Here is a 20,267-nt window from a genome sequence, read left to right on the forward strand (position 1 = left end):
TCTAGACAGGTTTTCTTCTGTAACTGTTGTTCCGTAATCCCTGACCCAAGTGTCTATGTAAGCTGATATGCTTACCACTAGTATATCGTGTTCGTACATACCTTGAGTGGAGGTAGAGGTCGGGGATGGGGCCCTGGTACACCTCGAACAAGGATTGTTCGACGTACCCGACAAAGAGGCAGGCGTAGCTGGGGCCCATGCGCGTGCCGATAGCTACGCCTTGTATTTGGAGGAAATGGGAAGAGTCAAACGAGAGGTTATTGAGGGTAAGGACCAACTCCGCTAGGCGGAGGAGAGTATCAGTGGACGGGTATAGGTTGCTTCTCCGGTCGAGGAAGAACCTGAGGGCTTTGAGACCATCCTGGTGGGGGATGGAGGTGTAGAGTCTCCCTCAGTCTGAAGAAGGGTTTCGGCCCGAAACGTTGCCTATTTCCTTCGCTCCATAGATGCTACTGCACCCGCTGAGTTTCTCCAGCACTTTTGTCTACCTATCATGTTCAGACAATCTTGTGGAGAGTAACCAGACTGGGAGGAACTGTTGCAAGAAGCCATGGATGGATGGCGTGTATGTACCTGAAACCCTGGTGCGGTCCGAACTGGGAGGAAATGTTGCAAGTCTGAAGAAGGGTCCCGACCCAAAACGTCACCTATCCATGTTCTCCATGGATGCTGCCTGAACCGCTGAGTTACTCCAGCACTTTGTCTTTTTTTGTGCAGAGCAAAAGCAGGTATTAATATAATAAAATGCTCAATTCATTTCATAGAAGCATCATCAAATAACTTGAAAAAACTCTATACATTAATTTAAAATGAGTCAAAGAGTTACCCGGCATGGAAATAGGCCCATTGGCCCAACTCGTCTCCTCAGTTTGCCATCGTTCTGATTTCAGCCCCATCCCTCCTACCTCCAGACTGAACAAGGATAGAATTCATCTGGTCTTTGCCTGTCAGCCCACCAGCCTCCACATCCGACCCATCATTCTCCAACATTTCGGCCACCTTCAATATGACCCCCCACCAGTCACATCGTCCCATTCTCCCCTTTCCACTTTCCATCGAGCCCACTGTCCACAACGTCTTGGTTCACTCACCCCTTCACCAGCTACTTTCCCTGCAACCACAGGAGATGCAACACCTGTCCCTCCCTCGCCTCTAGCAATGACCCCTGCAGCCCTTCCAGGTGAGAAAGAGGTTCACGTGGAGGCCAACTTCTATTGTTTTCCGATGTGGCCTCCACTACATCAGCAAGACCAAGCGTAGATGAAGAGATTGCTCTTGCACCAGGGCCTGCTGGATCTCGCGGTTGCTAACCATTTTAAATCCCTTTCCCATTCATATTCCCATACGGACCTGTCTGTCCTGGGCCTCCTCCATTGCCTGAGTGAGGCCACATGCAAATTGGAGGAACAGTGCTTCATATTTTGCTTGGGCAGCTTACAACCCAGCGGTATGAAGCGGGAAGGGGAGTTGAAATGGTTGGCAACCGGGAGATCCTGCAGGCCTCAGCAGACAGTACAGGAATATCTGAAATTAAAATTGTAAATGCTGGCAACATTCAGCAGCAACTGTGGAAAGAAACAGTTAATGTTTCAAGTCCAGAAATTATGATGTCCCAGACCTGAGATTAATTGCTTCTCTCTCCACAGATGCTGCCTGACCTGCTGAGTGTTTCCAGCATTTTATGTTTTAATTCTGTTGTAGGGCTAAAGGAATGAGTAATGGGCCTGTTCCACTTGGCGATTTTTTAGGCAACTGTCATAGTCGTAGCAGGTCGCCGAAAAACCGGCGACAACCTACGACAGCACCGACGTCAGGAGAAGTCAAGCTACGCTCATTGGTGCCAAACCCACTGTCCCCAAAAAAATGTTTTCAACGTGTTGAAAATTTAGCGGCGACCAGAAAGACACTATGACTTTTTGCGCGACTGAGGAGACTACTCCCGGCGACCACCGGCTAACATGGGACGCCAAACTAGTCGCCTGTAGTTGCATAAAAAGTCGCCTAAGTGGGACAGCCCCATAAAGAATGCAAATGAGGAGTTTGTTCCATTAAGGGAAGGCTGACGCCCAATGGACAGAATAGCCTCCTTTCAGCCAGTAGCAATCAGATTGATGTCATAGAAAAACACGATACCCAAACAGGCCCTTCAGTCCATGTTGGCCAGCACGTGCCCGACCATTCCCTGATTCCATAACCCACCCCATGGACTCTAGTTGGTCTGGCCTTTACCGGAGGAGGTGTAATGGCCACCATGTGCTAATTTGCCGATCTTCCAACCACTCCACCCCACTGTCCCTTACCCACTCTGTATAGAGAGAGAATCTACCCACCGCATTCTTATTGTGTCTTGAAGGCGACACGGTGGTCAGCGGTAGAGTTACTGCCTTACAGCACCAGAGACCCGGGTTCAATCCTGACTGTGGGTGCTGTCTGTAGAGAGTTTGTACGTTCTCCCTGTGAACGCGTGGGTTTTCTCCGGGTGCTCCGGTTTCCTCTCACCAAAGACATACAGCTTTGTAGGTTAATTTGCTTCGGTAAATTGTCCCGAGTGTGTAAGATCATACAAGTGTACAGGGTGATTGCTGGTTGACGGACTCGGTGGGCTGTAGGGCCTGTTTCCACGCTGTATGTCGAGAGTATTTTCTTTTGCAAGGCATTTTTCTTTACACTGTTCTGCACTACAGCACATGAACAGGCCCTTTGGCCCACAATGCCCATGCCACACATAATGCCAAAACAAACTAATCTCCTCTGCCTGCATGTGATCCATATCCCTCCATTCCCTGCATATTGATGTGCCTATCTAAACACCACTTAAACACCACTGTCGTATCTGCCTCCACCACTACTGGCAGCACGTTCCGAGCACGTCCTGTGCAAAAAAAACTTGCCCTGCACATCTTTGACATTTCCATCCAGGGGGAAAGGTTCTGACTGTCTACCCTATCTGTGCCTCTCCAAATTTTACACACTACCCTGTACGTGTGATTTATCTATAATTTGTTTTTTTAATGCTGTCTGATACATTGTGTCTGTGATGCTGCTGCGAGCAAGATTTTCATCGTACCTCACCCCACTTGTGCAGATGACAATAAACTTGACTTGACATATGTGCTTGTTTTGACGGCGGTATATACTACGGAGTTTGGATTGATTTAAACTTTGAATTGGAGACACAAGGATCTCAATACTGTAAATGCTGGAATCTTCAGCACAACGCAAAGTGCTGGAGGAACTCAGCGGGAATGGACCGGCACATTTCGATCGGGACTATAATTTCTTCAGTCTGTGAGGAAGTGTCCCGACCTGAAACGCCGTCTGTCCATTCCCTCCACCGATGCTGCCCGACCCGCTGAGTTCCTCCAGTTTTGAACGCTGCTTGAACTGAGGAACTTGCTGCCTTTCTCTCCGGAGCGACGGGGTTTCTGTTTGAAAGATCCAGCATGGAATCAGATCCTTCGGCCCACCGAGTCATGCCGACCACGTTAGTTCTATTTTATCCCACATTCTCATCCACTCCCAGCACCATATACAGAGGGCCAATTAACCTACAAACCCGCATGTCGTAACCGGGGTACCTGGAACAAACCCACACGGTTACAGAGAGAAAGTGCAAACTCCACACGCACACACACGCACACACACAGAGAGACAGCACCCCGAGGTCAGGATCGAACCCAGGTCTCTGGCGGTGTGAGGCAGCGTCTCTACCAGTTGCGCCACTGTGCCGCCCTCAAACTTGAAGAATCCTCTCTAAAACTCTCCGCCCCTCCAGCCAGCGCCCACCTTTAAACCACCTCTGCAGACGTGTTGTGAGCTCGGTGTTGGATTGGGTCTTGGGATGAGTTACTGAGCGCTCGGCGCTAGCTAAATGCCGGCGGTTGGTGTGGGGGGAGAGTGGAGGGAGGGGACATGGCTGGGGTGAAGCTTTGAAGGCTTTGCCAAGCCCCCCGCCCCTGTGCTGAGGCGCTGTCAATCACAGCGGACACGGGCAGTAGTCGGCGCAAGAGGCTGGGGGTGATCCTTGCCCTGGTCTCATCCACTATTTCGTGCAAAGCGGGAGCTGAACGGGAGAGCTGGGGAGCATGGCTGCGTTTTCAGCGCTGGGACTATTCGTGTTGAGCCACCTCCTCGCCCAGCCTGGAGCACAGGTAGGGTGCCGGCCGTTGCCGGGGGACAGAGGAGAGGGGGGGGGGGGGGGGGGGGGGGGTGGAGAGAGGAGAGGGGGGGGGTGCGATGTTACCCCAGGTCGGAGTTTGGGGGTGAGAGCGTCCGGCGGGAGAAGGGGTAGTGAAGCGGGCAGAGGTGGGGTGTGGGGGGTCCATGCCCACCCACTCCCCAGGATACACAGACCCCCCTAAATAACACTGACCCCCCCCCCGCAAGAAACCGGATCACACTCGCTCCCACCCCTCCCCTCCCCCCGGGACGATGCTGACCCCTTCGACCACACTCACCCCACACCCCCCCCCCCCCCTCCCCGGACCATTCTTCCCCCCACAAAAAGAAACTCTTCCCCCCCATCTCCCATATTGTGCCCCCCAACCCCACACACAGACACACATTTACCCAACTATACTCCCCCCCCCCCCCCCCCCCGGGTCAATTCTCTCCTCCGGACCGCGCATCCCGTCCCCGTGCACCCTCTGGACCACACCTGGGGAACTGGCCCGCTCCCCGCACTGAGGCGGGAGGCCACTCGGCCCACCGCGTCGATGTTGGCGGAGGGAGAAGCCCACTGGGCGGCCAGGGACGGGGCAAAGCGCCGCCAATATCTGCCCCCGTTGCTCCTGAACGGAGAGGCGCCGGTTGTGAATTATATTTCCGGGAGGAAAGGGGGTTTATTTGGGGCGGGGGGCGGGGGGGGGGGGGGGGGGGGTGGTAAGACTGTAATGTGTGAGTGTGGGATCTGTCCTCTTGGGCTCCTGGGAGTGGGTGGGGGGCACGATCTCACCCGCTCTGTCCCGCGGGGAGTGGGTTTGACTGGGAAAGGGAGGTGGAGGGGGGAGAGGAAGGGGGAGGGTGGGGAGGGATGAGAATGGGGAGATGTTTGGGAAGGAGACGGGTTAGGTGGGGGGGAGTGGGGTTGGAATGGGGGAGAGGAGAAAGTATTGAGGGGTTGGGAGGGGGAGGAGAGGTGGTTGGGAGATGGGGATGAGATTCCTCTGTGTCCCCCTCTGGTGCAAGGAACGCTGCCTGTCTGTGTTCAAGCCCAAGGTACAATGATCGCGTTGTTGCCGCCGATCCCCGCTATTTGGTTCTTGGGTTGACAGGAATGCGGATCTGTGCCCGCACCGTTGGCCCCGCCGGGACACACGCACCACCCGCCCGGCTTCTGTCAGACCCCCCCCCCAAATCGCTCAACATCCAGCAGAAGACCATTCGCGCCATCAAGCCCGTGCTAGCTCATGAGTTTCAACTCTACTGCTCCATACTGTTTTGAACTTTACTGATGTCTGTGGTTCCCCCGCCCCTTCTCCTTCCCCCCCCCCCCCGCCCCTCCCCTCCCCCTTTCTCCCGCCCATCCCTTTCTCTCCCCTTCCTCCTTTCTCCTCCCCCCTCCTCTCCCTCCACCATCACCCTCTCCCCTCCCCTCGCTTCGTCTCCCCACTCCCGTCTCCTCGCTCCTCCTCCCTCCCTCTCCATCCCCTCCCCCAATCCTTCCCCACTTCCCCCCCTCCACATTCCCCATCCCTCTCCCCTCTCCCCCCTCCACTCTCTGCCCCTCTCTCCCCACCCATTCCTCACTCCCTTCGCTGTCCCCGCCACCCTCTCCCCCCTCCTTATCTATCTCCCCCGTACCCCCTCCATCCCTCCACCCACACCCCTCCCTCTTCCCTCTTTTCCACTCTCCCACCCTCCCCATCCCTCTCTCCCCCACTCCCTTCCCCACCCCCTCCCTTCCTCCCCTCCACCCTTATCCCCCTCGCTCCCTCCCCCCCTGTTACCCTCTCCCCTCCCTCCCTCTCCCATCCCGCCCCCTCTCTCCCTACCTCCCCCCTCCCTCCCCCTCCCCCTCCCCTCCCTCTCCCCCTTCCCTCTCCCTCCCTCCCCCTCCCTCCCTCTCCTCCTCTTCCCTTCCCTCCTCTCATCTCTCCTCCTTCCCTCCCTCTCCCCCTCCTTCCTTCTCCCTTCCCCCTTCCTACTCTCCCTTTCCCTCTCTCCCCCCACCTTCACTCCCACTCTCCCCTATCTCCCCCCCCCCCCCCCCTCCCAACCGTCCCCTCTTGTCTGCCAGATTTGGGGGGTAGACAGTACTCGGCGGTTTCTGCTCTACCACGCGTAATGCCGCTCAGACTCCCCCCTCCGGGGAGTAGATTTCAGTCCCGGCACCGTGGGATCTTTGTAATGATCTGGGGTCCGTTTTATTTCTTGACCTGATCTCCCCTCTCTGCCCCTCGGCCTCTCAGGCGCAGTTCAACGGTGGCGCGACCGGCCCGCCGGGACCCCCGGGACAAGACGGCATTGATGTGAGTAGCCAAAGTGTGAATGAACAGCCGGCTGCCGCCACAGACCCGGGTTCGATCCTGAGTACGGATCTGTCATTTTCACACCTTACACTTCCATAATCTCCTTCTCCCCTGAATGCCCAGTCTGAAGAAATTTTCGACCTGAAACGTCACCCATTCCTTCTCTCCAGAGACCCTGCCTGTCGCACTGAGTTACTCCAGCATTTTGTGTCTATCTACCTATACGGCGTTCGTATGTTTTCCCTGTGACCGCGTGGGTTTTCTCCGGGCGCTCCGGTTTCCTCCCACACATCCTAAAGACGTAGGGGTTTGTAGGTTACTTGGCTTCGTTCTGTAAATTGTCCCTAGTGTGCAGTGTAGAGCTAGCGGACCGGGCGATCGCTGGTCCACGTGGACTCGCTGGATCTGTTTTCCTCACTGTATCTCTAAACTACACTAAAGTCGGGACTCGGTAGGTAATATCAGACTAGTTACAGCGTAGAACAGCGCCGCATAAGAACAGGCCCTTCGGCCCACGATCTCTGTGCTGAACATGGTGCCACAAAAAATATCTAATCCTCTCTGCCTGCACAAGATCCAATACCCGCGCCATCTCCCCGCATATCATCCAAAAGCCTATTTAACGCCACTGTAGTATCTGCTACCCCCCCCCCCCTCTGCCCCCCACCACCACAACGTAACGATTGTTTAAAAAAAACTTGCCCCACACATCTCCTTTAAACTTTCTCCTTATATTTTCACATTGGTTCTGACCTATCGATGCCTCTCATAATTTTATATACTTCTGTCAGTTCTCTCTTCAGACTCTAATGCTCGAGGGAAAACAATCCATGTTTGTCCAACTCGTTATAGCTAATACATAGAAACATAGAAAATAGGTGCAGGAGGAGGCCATTCGGCCCTTCGGATTGTGATCATGGCTGATCATCCCCTATCAATAACCCGTGCCTGCCTTCTCCCCATATCCCTTGACTCCACTAGCCCCTAGAGCTCTCTCTAACTCTCTCTTAAATCCACCCAGTGATTTGGCCTCCACTGCCCTCTGTGGCAGGGAATTCCACAAATTTACAACTCTCTGGGTGAAATTTTTTTACTCACCTCAGTCTTAAATGACCTCCCCTTTATTCTAAGACTGTGGCCCCTGGTTCTGGACTCGCCCAACATTGGGAACATTTTTCCTGCATCTAGCTTGTCCAGTCCTTTTATAATTTTATATGCCCTCTACTCCAGGTAGCATCCTGGCAAACCTCTTCTGCACCCTCCAAAGCCTCCACACTTTGATCCACATCCCTCCTTTTCCAGCAACTGGACTTCCTTAACAACTGTGGGTGTATTGATTTTCTTAATTTATATTAGATCACAATTACATTTAAATCAACTTTGGATAGTCCAGCTGAGAAAGAAGAAACATTTTATTTCCTTACACTTTCTTATCCACCCCCAAGTGGGTTTAATGTAACTTTTCTGAAGACTTTTTAACTTAACTGAGGACTGGTGGAATGAGATGCAGTTGCGTGGGATGGTCCACAGGGGGTGCTTCATTCCCACCTGAAGGTTCCACCTTTGTCAATGACATCACTTGGGTTTGAATGGGGGCCATTGGGAACTTCATCAATGGTCTCCCCCAGAGGACTGACCCTCTTCTTAAACACAGTCCCCAGTACCTCAATAGCAATGCATCAGGACAGAGGTAATATAGAAACATAGTGGTGCAGGAGTAGGCCATTCGGCCCTTCGAGCCAGCACTGCCATTCAATAGGATCATGGCTGATTATCCAGAATCAGTATCCTGTTCCTGCTTTCTCTCCATATCCCTTGTTTCCATTAGCCCCAAGAGCTTTATCCAACTTTCTCTCCCGAATACATCCAGTGAATTGGCCTCCACTGCCTTCTGTGGCAGAGAATTCCTCAGATTCACAACTGTCTGGGTGAAGCCACTAAAACCTTCTAAGTCTCAATTGTTCCTTTTTTGCAACGTGTACCAAGGTACAGTGAGATTCTTTCTTTTTTGTATACAAACCAGTAAGGTGTTTGCCATACCTAATATAATTCCCAATTAAGCAAAGAATGCATAGAAACAGCCAACTGAGTCCATATTGCCAATTTTTGGCACCATTTAAGTCCCAGCTGCAGCTGGCCATGAAGGCCCGTGGAAGCCGTCACCTCCATCCAGTCATCCCGCAAACTGTCGTCCCTCTTATCGCACGGACATCTTCAACCATCGTGCCCCGGAGGTGCCTTCTGCAGTCGACCTTCAGGCTGCGATGGTAAGACCCCCCCAGTAGAGCTGAATAGCACGGAAACAGGCCATTCAGCCCATGTTATCCATGCTGGCAAAATTGCTATACTAGCTTAGTCCCATTTGCCTGCATTTGGCCTATATCCCTCGAAACATCTGTTGCAAAAAGCAAACTGCTGAAGGATAACAGTGGGTCAAGCAGCATCTGTGTGAGGCAAAGAGAGCGTCGATGTTTCAGGTTGTGTTGCCTCGTCAGGACTGTTGTTGGGGAAGCATTGGTCTAATCATGCACTGCACGATCCCAAACTTGGGAATGTGGAAATGATCATGAAGCAAGGGTGAAGAGGCCAGCGTGTGATGTGAAGTTGATTGAGTAAATTACTAAGCAGGATAAGTGGGAGAGAATCGGGGGTTGGAGTAGGTGGGGCCAGCATTGTTGGTGGTGGAGGAGAAACTTCTTTGGTTTCACGAAGAGCAATGTTGTCCCTGAGAGAACAAATGGCCCCCTGGTGCACTCTTTCAACTGAAGAGTTTTAACGGGCGGCACAGAGGCACAGCGGTAGAGTTGATGCCTTACAGTGCCAGAGACCTGGATTCAACCCTGACGATGGATGCTGTCTGTACGGAGTTTGCACATTCTCCCTGTGACCACGTGGGTTTTCTGTGGGTGTTCTGGTTTCCTCCTACATTCCTCCTCTGAGGTTAATTGGTTTCTGTAAATTGTCCCTAGTGTGTAGGATAGAGCTAGTGTATGGGTGATCACTGGTCTGTGCGGACCTGGTGGGCCAAAGGGCCTCTTACAACACTGCATCTCTAAACTAAGCTAAACTGAACTGTTTAAAGACCAAACCAGGTCTACTTAGATGGCTTGTGGACCGTTGAGATGATTAGGTGTTGACGTTAACTTGGATGTAAAGTAATTATGCCACTTTATAATACTTTGGTTAGACGGCATTCGGAGTATAGCATGCAGTTTTGGTCATTCCATTACAGGAAGGACGTGGAGGCTTTGGAGAGGGTGCGGATGCGGTTTACCAGAAGGTTACCTGGATTAGAAAGTATTAGTTAGAATAATAGTTAATTATAACAATACTAGTTGGACATACGGATTGTTTTCTCTGGGGTCCCACAGGTTGCGAGGTGACCTGATAGAAGTATAGGAAATTACGAGAAATATAGTTTGGGTAGACCGTCAGAACCATTCTCCCCAAGGTGGAATTGTCAAGGCAGAGCTTTAAGGTGAGAGAGGCAAAGTTTAAAAGAGATAGAAAATAAGTGCAGGAGGAGGCCATTAGGCCCTTCAAGCCAGCACCAGATGTGCAGGGCAAATGTTTTACACAGAGAGTGGTGGATGCCTGGGATGGTGGTGGAGGCAGATACGATAGGGGTGTTTAAGAGACTTATATATAGGCACATGGAGGGATATGGATCACATGCAGGCAGAGGTTAGTTTAACTCCACCACCAAATGCTGGAGTAACTCAGCAGGTCAGGCAGCATCTTTGGAGAAAAAAAATAGGTGACATTTTGGTTCGAGACCCTTATTCAGACTTGACCTGAAACATCACCTATTCCTATTCTCCAGAGATGCTGCCTGACCTGCTGAGTTACACCAGCATTTTGTGTCAGTCTTCAGTGTAAACCAGCATCTGCAATTCCTTCTTATACATAGTTTAACTTGGCATCAGGTACGACACAGATATAGTGGGCCGAAGGGCCTGTTCCTGTACTGTGCTGTTCTAGGTTTGTTCCGTGGATTAATTGCCTCAGTGTGCAATTCTGGGTCTTGAATTAAATGTGTAAAGTGGGGGGTCAACACTTACTGAAAGCTTCAGTTCCAAAAGCAGGTCCAACAGATAAGGTGGGAGAAGGAAGATTTGTTGAAGGGAGAGGTGGATAAACCCATACAGGCCATTAGCTACTGTGTCCACACTGACCATCTATCCATTTCTCCTCTCACCACCTCTCACCCCCCTCCTTACACTAGAGGTAATTTACCAATTAACCAATTTACCAATGGGTCAATTAACCCAGCAACTCTAGACTTAGGTGTCAAGTCTAGAGTATTTAAGTGTCATATGTACCGACAACAGAACAATTAAATCCTTACTTGCAGCAGCATAGCGAGCCTGTAAATACAATGTCTATAGATAATATATAATAAACAAAAAAGATCCATAAATTAATAACCCCAATACTCGTGCAGAAAACCCCAAAGTCCTTAATGCAACCAAAGACAGACAGTCCATTTCAGTTCGTAGTGGAGGTTAGTGTTGTGCAGTGTTCAAGAGCCCGATGGTTGTTGGGAAGTAGCTGTCCTTGGACCTGGTGGTCATGGTTTTCAGGCTTCTGTATCTTCTTCCCAATGGTAGGAGTGAGGTGAGAATGTGGCCAGGGTGGTGTGGGTCATTGATGATGTCGGCTGCATTTTTGAGGCCGCGTGTCCTGTAGAATCCTTCGATGGTGAGGAGGCCAGTACCCATGATGGACCGGGCAGTGTCTACCAATCTCTGTAACCTCTTTATGTATAAGGAAATCAGGGCACTTCAAGATTCAAGAGAGTTTATTGTCATGTGTCCCAGATAGGACAATGAAATTCTTGCTTTGCTTCAGCACAACAGAATATAGTAGGCATGAATACAGAACAGATCAGTGTGTCCATATACCATTATATAAATATATACACACATGAATAAATAAACAGATAAAGTGCAAATAAACAGATAACGATCTATTAATGTTCAGAGTTTTGTTTGAGTTGAGTTTAATAGCCTGATGGCTGTGGGGAAGCAGCTATTTCTGAACCTGGACGTGGCAGTGTTCAGGCTCCTGTACCTTCTACCTGAAGGTAGCGGGGAGATGAGTGTGTGGCCAGGATAGTGTGGGTCTTTGAGAGAAACAGAAAACCTGCAAACTCCACACAGACAGTACCTGAGATCAGGACCGAGGTCTCTGGCGCTGTGAGGCAGCGGCTCTACCAGCTGCTCCACTGGTGTTAGTTCATTATTGACGCGAGTCCTGAGGTACAGTGAAAATCTTTGTTTTGTGAGGTAACAAGTCAAGGCATACCACAAAAGATAGAAATAAAATGCTGGAGTAACTCAGCGGGACAGAGATGCTGCCTGTTCCGCTGAGTTACTCTAGCATGTTGTGTCTATCTTCGGTGTAAACCAGCATATGCAGTTGCTTCCTACACAAAGCATAGCACACATGAGCAAAATGGAAAGGAAACGGGATGTAGAATATAGTACAGCTACAGAGAAAGTGCAGATTAGAAAAAAGTGCCTGGGCTGCAACAAGATAGATTGGAATATCAGGAATGCATCTTCAGCTTTTGATTAAAAATCTTTGGTAGAGTACATCAATTAAGAACTAAATTAAATAGCATATTAAATTTAAAAAAATATTAGAAGTAAGGACCAGGATGTTTCTTCCCCTTAACCAAGGTGGCATGGTGGCACAGTAGTAGAGCTGCTGTCTGACAGCACCAGAGACCCAGGTTCGATCCTGAGTATGGGTGCTGTCTGTAGAGTTTGTATGTTCAATTCAATTCAATTCAATTTTACCTGTGACCACGTGAGTTTCTCCGGGTGCTCTGGTTTCCTCCCACATTCCATAGACGTGCAGGTTTGTAAGTTAATTGGTCTACGTAAATTGTCCCTAGCATGTAAGATAGAACTAGTGTACAGGTTATTGTTGGTCGGTGTGGACTCAGTGGGTGGAAGGGCCTGTTTCCACACTGTATCTCCAAAGTAAACTAAACCCATTGGCAGTGCAGGGGTTTACTCTTCATGTTAGTATAAATTATATTAGTATTTATTATATTTAGTATAAAATATATTTAGTATCAGTTCGAACCTTTCTGAATCCGGTGGCGTTCCCTTTCTGTGGCGCAGAGTCACACTGGCATCGGTCCAACTCTCTCCTCTTCAAAAGCTCAAACATAAACCCGGCTATAGGCTTTTACCTTCATTAACCCGTGACTATTTTGCTCGTAGAACTTTGCACAGGCCTGCGGGTGGTAGTTACGAGGGGCAGTGAGTGAGGGCTGTTACTAATCAATGTGTTTGGAAAGGAAGGGCTTTTGATTATTATATTAGTTTCGTTTATTATTGTCGCACTTGACACAGACTATAAATCATAGAGCTAGTAAGATTTGTAATTTGACCAGTTAACGCCAGTTAATTATGTTTGTCCTATTTCACTCGTCTAGTTAATTAGTTCACCATCTAATTACTAATTGTAACTAGTGACAGCTGCCAGAGCCTGGTTTTTGCCTTTCATTTTGCTTTATTAGCATTGGAAGGTATGTTTCTATTTGAGCCTTCCTGTGAAATTCCTTCCAGTAAAATAATTTTCTTGAAGCAGTTCTGTTTGCCCTTGGGTTCAAATACAGCTCCCCCACTCCTCCGCAGAATACCAACAACACTGAGTCCACACAGATTCCAGGCAAGAGCAAGCTAGCTAGTCGTGCACAACCCTACAAATTCTTTGCTCTCCTGGACCTACCTGCCCTACTCCTGAATGCTGCAATTGAATCTGCCTCTACATTGATCAAACAGACATCAAATCCCTTTCACACCTCTTGCTCAGAGGGGCGCTAATCCTGTCACTATGGTGACGTTCTACCAGTAAGTGAAAAGGATTTGCAGTGTGTTCTGGAGTGTAAAAGGTTTGGGTTTAATTTATTATTGTCAACTGTATCGAGGAACAGTGAAAAGCTTTGTTCTGCATGCTCTCCAATCAGATCAGATATGCCATACATAGACACATTCAAGTCAAACTCAAGTACAATCATTAAAGCAAAGGGGAAGATGCAGAGTGCAGAATATAGATCTTAGCATAGGTAGTACATCAATTCCAGAGACATAGTCCAATGTCCGCAATGGGGTAGAGGTGAATCGGACAGTACCGTAGCTTATGGAGATACCGTTCAGAAGCCTGATAACCATGGGGAAGCAGCTGTTGCTGAGTCTGGTGGTGCGCACTTTCTAGCTTCTGCCGGTCGGGAGCGAATGACAGGGTGGCACAAGTCCTTGATTATGTTGGGTGCTTTTCTGAGGCAGTGTAAAGTACAGATGGAGTCAATGATGGGGAGTCTGGTCCATGTGGTGGACCACATCTATCCTTTCTATTCCTCTCATGATTTTATACACCTCTATAAGATCGTTCGTCATCCAACTGCAGTTCAAGGAATAATGTTCTAGCTTGCTCAACACTGTAGCTCAGGCCCTTGATTCCTGGCAACGTCTGGGTCAATCTTCTCTGCAGCCTTTCCAGCATAATATCATCCTTCCTATAACAGGATGACCAAAACGCAACACAATACTCCAAACATGGCCTCATCAATGTTTTGTACAGCTCTAACGTAACCTCCCAACTTCTATACTAAGTACTCTGACTGATGAAGGCCTATGTATCTAATGCCTTCTTGACCAGGTCAGTTCAGTTTAGTTTATTGTCATGTGGACCGAGGTACATTGAAAAACTTTTGTAGCCTACTAACCAATCAGCAGAAAGACAAAAACGTGATTTACAGTGTATAGATACATGATAAGGGAATAAAGTTTAGTGCATGGTAAAGCCAGCAAAATCCGATCAAGGATAGTCCGAGGATTACCAATGAGGTGGATAGTAGTTCAGCACTGCTCTCTGGTTGTGGTGGGATGATTCATTTGCCTGATAATAGCTGGGAAGAAACTGTCCCAGAATCTGGAGGTGTGCATCTTTACACTTCTATATCTTTCGCCTGATGGAAGAGGGGTCAAGAGGGAGTGGCAAGAGTGCAATTCATCTTTGATTATGGTGCTGGCCTTGCCGAGGCAGCATGAGGTATAAATGGAGTCAATAGAAGGGAGGTTGGTTTGTGTGATGGTCTGGGCTGCGTCTACAATCGCTGCAATTTCTTGCGGTCTTGGATAGAGCAGTTCCCAAACCAAGCTGTGATGCATCCTAACAAAATGCTTTCCATGGGCGGAGCATCCTGTCTATCTGTGACGCCATTTTCAAAGAATTATGTACCTGCACTCCTAAATCACTCTGTTCTACAACACTCTCCAGAGCCCTACCATTCACTGTGTAGGTCCTGTCCTGGTGCAGCCACCTTGTTCCCCTCTCCCTCCCTCTCCTGAGGTTATCGTGGACCAGACTCTCCCTGAACCAGCGACATAAATACTCTTCACTACCAGATCAGGGCCAGAGGCTGGAGATTACATGTAAGGGTCTCAACCATTTACTCCAAGAGGCCTCTGGGTCATCTACAAGGCATAAGTTGTGAATGTGTTGAATGCATTCCTCTTGTCTGGATGAGAGAAGATAGTGGTTTATTATTGTCACGTGTGCAGCGAAAAGCATTGTTAGCGTTGCTATCCAGTCAAAGCAAACCATACATGAGTACAATCAAGCCACACACAAGCACCCAACAAATAAATTGGGTACAGCTACAAGGAACGTGCAGATAAAAAAAAGTTCAGGGGCTGCCTTGAGGTAGGCTGGCAGATCGGGACTTCACCCTAGCTTATAGGAGGGCCGTTCAAGAGTCTGACAACAGAGGGGAGGGAGCTGTACCTGAATCTGGTGGGACGTGTATATTTGTATTTTCTGCCCAAGGCTAGAGGGGAGAAGAAGGAATGATAGGGATGTAAGTTGTCCTTGATTATGTGTAGGAAGGAACTGACGATGATGGTTTACACCGAAGATAGACACAAAAAGCTCGAGTAACTTGAAAGGAAAAGGAATGGGTGACATTTTGGGTCGTTTTGGGTTCAGTTTGAAGAAGGGTCTCGACCCAAAACATCACCCATTCCTTTTATCTCAAAGGGCTGATCCCAAAACAGGCTGTGATGCTCTCTATGGTGCAACTGTAGAAGTTGGTAAGAATCATTGAGACCAACTGCTTGGGTAGCTTACAACCCAATGGCATGAACATTGAATTCTCAATTTGTAGGTATCTAGCAAGCAATCATCTTTCCCTCTTTCCCTCCCCACGCCCTTTCTCCCGCCTCTCTTCCCAGTATTCCATCAGAATGTGCACTCATTACTCTCACAAACCATCTCCCCTTTCCCCTTCTTCCTCTGGCTTCACAATTCATGCCTCTTCTCCTCATCTCCTTATCTCACAACCGTTTGTCTTTTCATCTTGAGCCTTTGTGCAACCATCTGTCAACTGCTCCTCTCACTGTAACCACTTATCGCTCACAAGCTTTTCTCATAAGTTCATAAGTCACAGGAGCAGATTTAGGCCATTTGGCCCATCGAGTCTACTCCACCATTCAATCATGGCTAATCTATCTTTCCCTATCCCCATTCTCCTGCCTTCTCCCTGTAGTAATCAAGAACCTGTCAATCTGTGCTTTAAAAATACCTGCCCCCACCCCTCTTCCAACATTCTCCCTCTACTGCAATAAATCTGAAGAAGGGCCATGACCCAGAATGTCACCTATCCACATTCTCCACAGATGCTGCCCGACCTGCTGATTTACTCCAGCAGCCTGTCTCTTTTTTTTAATCTATCATTGCGGTGATGCCGAGTTGGATCAAGTGGCCTGTTCCCAATGCTTGATTTTCCCTGTAAATATAACTGCTGTGATCTGCTGTTTCCAGGCATATCTGACATCTATCTCCTTTGCTTTCAACAGGGTGAACCTGGACCTCCTGGTTTACCGGGTCCACCGGTAAGTCAATGACATTAATTACAAAAACTCGGAGCACTGTTCCGTGCGGTTCTGCAGAATGCTGGACATCGTTGACCACTTTAACTTTCATTTCTATGCAGGGCTTCGCAGGTGTACCTGGAGACCCAGGGGACCCCGGAATCGCAGGCTTGGCCGGACTGCCTGGAATAGATGTGAGTACCAATCCCACCTCCTATCATCCGTCTGAACCCCCAACCTGTTGTGGGGGGTGGGGGCAGAGAGTGGGCTGACGTTTGACACTGGTGCATGAGAAGGTCCTGAAGTGTTCTACAGCCAGGAGTAGAAGGATGAGGGGCGACCTCATTGAAACTCACCAAAAAATGAAAGGCATGGAGTGAGTGGACGTGGAGAGGATGATTCCACTAGTCTAGGGCCGGAGAGCACAGCCTCAGAATAAAAGGACGTCCCTTTAGGAAGGAGACGAGGCGGAATTTATTTTGCCACAGGGTGGTGAATCTGTGGAATACATTGCCTCAGACGGCTGTGGAGGCCAAGTCATTGGGAATTTTTAAAGTGGAGATTGATAGGTACTTGCTTGGTAAGGATGTCGACAGGACCGAGGGGATGCTGCAGGGTTAACGATGCTTTAATTGGGTGAAATGTTAAATCCTAGTTTCTCTCAGTTGGATGTAATTTAAAGGCTGTCCAGAACAAAAAACTTTTCCCCAATACTTGACCTTGAATTAGCATAAATGAAAATCATGCCTCACATTTTACTTAGGCAGCTTACAACCCAATGGTGTGAACGTTGATTTCTCTAATTTCAAGTAACTCCTGCATTCCTTTCCCTCCCCTCTCTTCCCCCCTCCCCACCCTGGTCGTCCTACCAGTTCCACTGTTCATTCACATCCTTGTATCCCTCTTGTTATCACACCTTCCCCAGCTAAATACACTTCCTGAGGTCATCTGTTGCCGGGCGGGATTTGTTCTGGCCTTCTCTCGCCTCCATGACATTTATCCAACCTCTCCCCCCTCCCCCTTCCCCCTTCTCTACTTTCAGGCTGAAGATGGGTTCTGACCCGAAACGTCACCTATTCTTTATCTCTGGAGATGCTGCCTGACCCGCGGAGTTACTCCAGCATTTTGTGTCTGTCTTAACTAGTTCCTCTCTAGTTCATCTCCCCAAATTGTCTGCCACTTTTTCTTCATTCCAAAACTAGGCACTTAATACGTAATCCACTGCCCTTGATCATGGCCTTAGATTTTGTAAGACATTATGTAAACCTGTCTTTCTAAAAAAAAGCGAACTTTATTCTTTGTAGTGCAGGAGGCTGAGGGGTGATTTTATAGAGGTGAACAAAATCCTGAGAGTATTAAAAAGGGTGAATCCATCAAGTCTTTTACCCAGAGTAGGGGAATCAAGATCCAGAGGACACAGATTTAAGGTGAGAGGGAAAATAATGAATAGTAACCAGAGGGACATTTTTTGGACAGGTACATGGATAGGAAAGGGTTACAGCACAGGAACAAGCCCTTCCACCCACAATGCCCTAACTGAACTTGATGCCAGATTAAATTAATCTTCTCTGCCTGCATGTGATAAAGGGTTTAGATGGATATGGGTCAAATGCAGGCAATTAGGACTATTTTAGGTGGGCTATCTCGGATGAAGTGTTTGCAAAACCAAGTGGATTCTCTCAGGAGCTGGCTGAAATGTATCCTTTAAGAACACTAAAAGGAACGGGTTATTCTTTGGTGTTGCTGTTTTTTTATTAAGGGAAAGTCGTGTGTAAATTGGCCACTCATTCTCCTGTTACAAAAGAACCTCCATGACTGTAAAGTGCTTCAGAACATCTTGAGATTGCAAATAGGGGCCTATATCCCTGGATTCAGATCACCACCCAAATGCGGGAATTGATTAGAAAAGAAAAATACAACAGCAGACTATGGATATTTTTAAGGCGGAGATAGACAGATTCTTGATTAGTAAGGGTGTCAGGGGTTATGGGGAGAAGGCAGGAGAATGGGGTTGAAAGTGAAAGATAGATCAGCCGTGATTGAATGGCGGAGTAGACTTAATGGGCCAAATGGCCTAATTCTGCTCCTATAATTTATGAACTTATGAAGTGTGAAATATCTTCTCCGGGAGTTAACGTGCACAGGGAATTAAATCTTTTAATTGGTGAATCGGCAATAAGGCGCTATAGGATCTCCACACTGGCTTCTGTCAAGGGACGTACAAAGTTACTAAAATTGATAAAGATTACAATAATTGCTGGAACGAGTTTTGTTAACAGCATAACAGGAAAGAGTTCCCACCTCTAATGTCACCTGGTGTGCGTGTGGGATTAGAGACTTCAGTCCCCGGAGTTTGTCCAAGTGCTGCTCGGTGACCGTGAGTTATTTAATAGCCAGTGTTTCTGACTGTGATGACCATTACTCAAACATGTGTAGACATGTCCTACCCAGACTGGTGGCAGGACAAATCCCAGCTGCACTAGAGGTGGCACAGTGGTGCAGCAGTAGGGTTGCTGTCACACAGCGCCAGAGTTCAATCCTGGGTTCAATCCTGACTTTGTACGTTAATTGGCCTCGGTATAGATTGTAAGTTGGCCCCTAGTGTATAGAATAGTGCTAGTGTACGGGGTGATCACTGGTCGGTGCAGACGGTGGGCCGAAGGGCCTGTTTCCAGGCTGTTTCTCCAAAACTAAAACTAAAAACTAGTGAAGTTGGTTCAGAGCACATAGAACATTCAACTTAGAACATAGAACTGTGCAGCACAGGAACAGGCTATTCAGCCCAGGATACTCATGCCGAACATGATGCCAAGACCTCTGCCGGCATGTGATCCATAACACTCCATTCCCTGCTATTCATGTCCAAAAGTCTCTTAAATGCCACCATGGTATCTATCTCCACCTCACCATGGCAGTGTGTTCCAGACATCCTCCACCCTCTGTGTAAGAAAAAAAAATGCCCCACAAATCTAGAAAATGTACCCCTCACACCTTAAAGCTATTCCCTCTGGATATCTTCGATGTATCCCCCCTGGGAAAAAATATTCTGATTCTCTACCCAATCTACGCCTCTCATAATTTTATCTACTTCAATATCTAATATGAGTCAATGAAACAGGATCGAACCCGGGCCTCCGTTGCTGTTAGGCAGCAGAACTACCCGCTGTGCCACTTTATTCTCATTAGCGACAGGTCTCCCTAAGGGATGCCCAGAAGCAACCTGCAGCAGGGAGAGCCGCTGCCCTACAACACCAGAGACCCGGGTTTGATCCTAATGCCCCTGTCCCACTTAGGAAACCTGAACGGAAACCTCTGGAGACTTTGCGCCCCACCCAAGGAAACTGCCGCAGCCGGAGGAAACCTCCGCAGTCATGGAGAGAACGTTCAAACTCCGTACAGACAGCACCTGGGTCTCTGAGCCTGTAAGGCAGCAGCTCTACTGATGCACCACTGTGTCGCTCTGTTCAACACAGACATTGGGGGATGAAGGTCCTGTCCCTGTGTTGTAGTGTTCTGTGTTCTAATACCAATCCCAATGAATGGCAGTGCATTGAAGCCACAGTCTTTGTATGGAGGAGATCAGGGGAATGGGGGGTGGGGGGGGGGAGCTGAGTGGAGCCTCACTGATGACTGGTTTTATCTTTCCAGGGTTTAACTGGGCTCGATGGTACACCCGGAGCAGACGGATTCCGAGGAGAGCGGGTAAGTTGCATTTCACCAGCGTGCTCTGAGCTTGCACCTCATGTCCTTGCCTCGAGTTTCCCAGTGGCAGACGTTGCAGGCATCTCGAATGTACTTGTGCCCCTCCCCCTGCAGAGAACGTGACTACACGTCAACGCTGGCCACACACCGGGCACTCTGTGGCATTGGTTGTGGGGCTTCAGCGAGGTGTGTGATCAACCTGGAG

At 48.9% G+C, this 20,267-nt stretch overlaps 1 protein-coding gene across 2 annotated transcripts in view; it reads left to right on the forward strand.

Annotated features, from left to right (window-relative positions):
* Positions 1 to 3,964: 3,964 nt before the first annotated feature.
* col9a3 (collagen type IX alpha 3 chain) overlaps positions 3,965 to 20,267 on the forward strand; it is an 81,462-nt gene continuing 65,159 nt past the window's right edge. The window contains exons 1-5 of one of the 2 annotated variants that reach the window (XM_033041686.1): positions 3,965 to 4,151; positions 6,411 to 6,470; positions 16,346 to 16,381; positions 16,483 to 16,554; positions 20,009 to 20,058. In XM_033041686.1, the coding sequence (XP_032897577.1) occupies positions 4,086 to 4,151; positions 6,411 to 6,470; positions 16,346 to 16,381; positions 16,483 to 16,554; positions 20,009 to 20,058 (284 nt within the window). In that variant the 5' untranslated portion in view covers positions 3,965 to 4,085. Of the gene's footprint in view, positions 4,152 to 6,410; positions 6,471 to 16,345; positions 16,382 to 16,482; positions 16,555 to 20,008; positions 20,063 to 20,267 lie in introns of both variants that reach the window. The other variant, XM_033041685.1, reaches the window with a different exon arrangement.

This window comes from Amblyraja radiata, chromosome 23 (genome assembly GCF_010909765.2).
Source record: "Amblyraja radiata isolate CabotCenter1 chromosome 23, sAmbRad1.1.pri, whole genome shotgun sequence".
Classification (NCBI taxonomy): Eukaryota; Metazoa; Chordata; class Chondrichthyes; order Rajiformes; family Rajidae; genus Amblyraja; species Amblyraja radiata.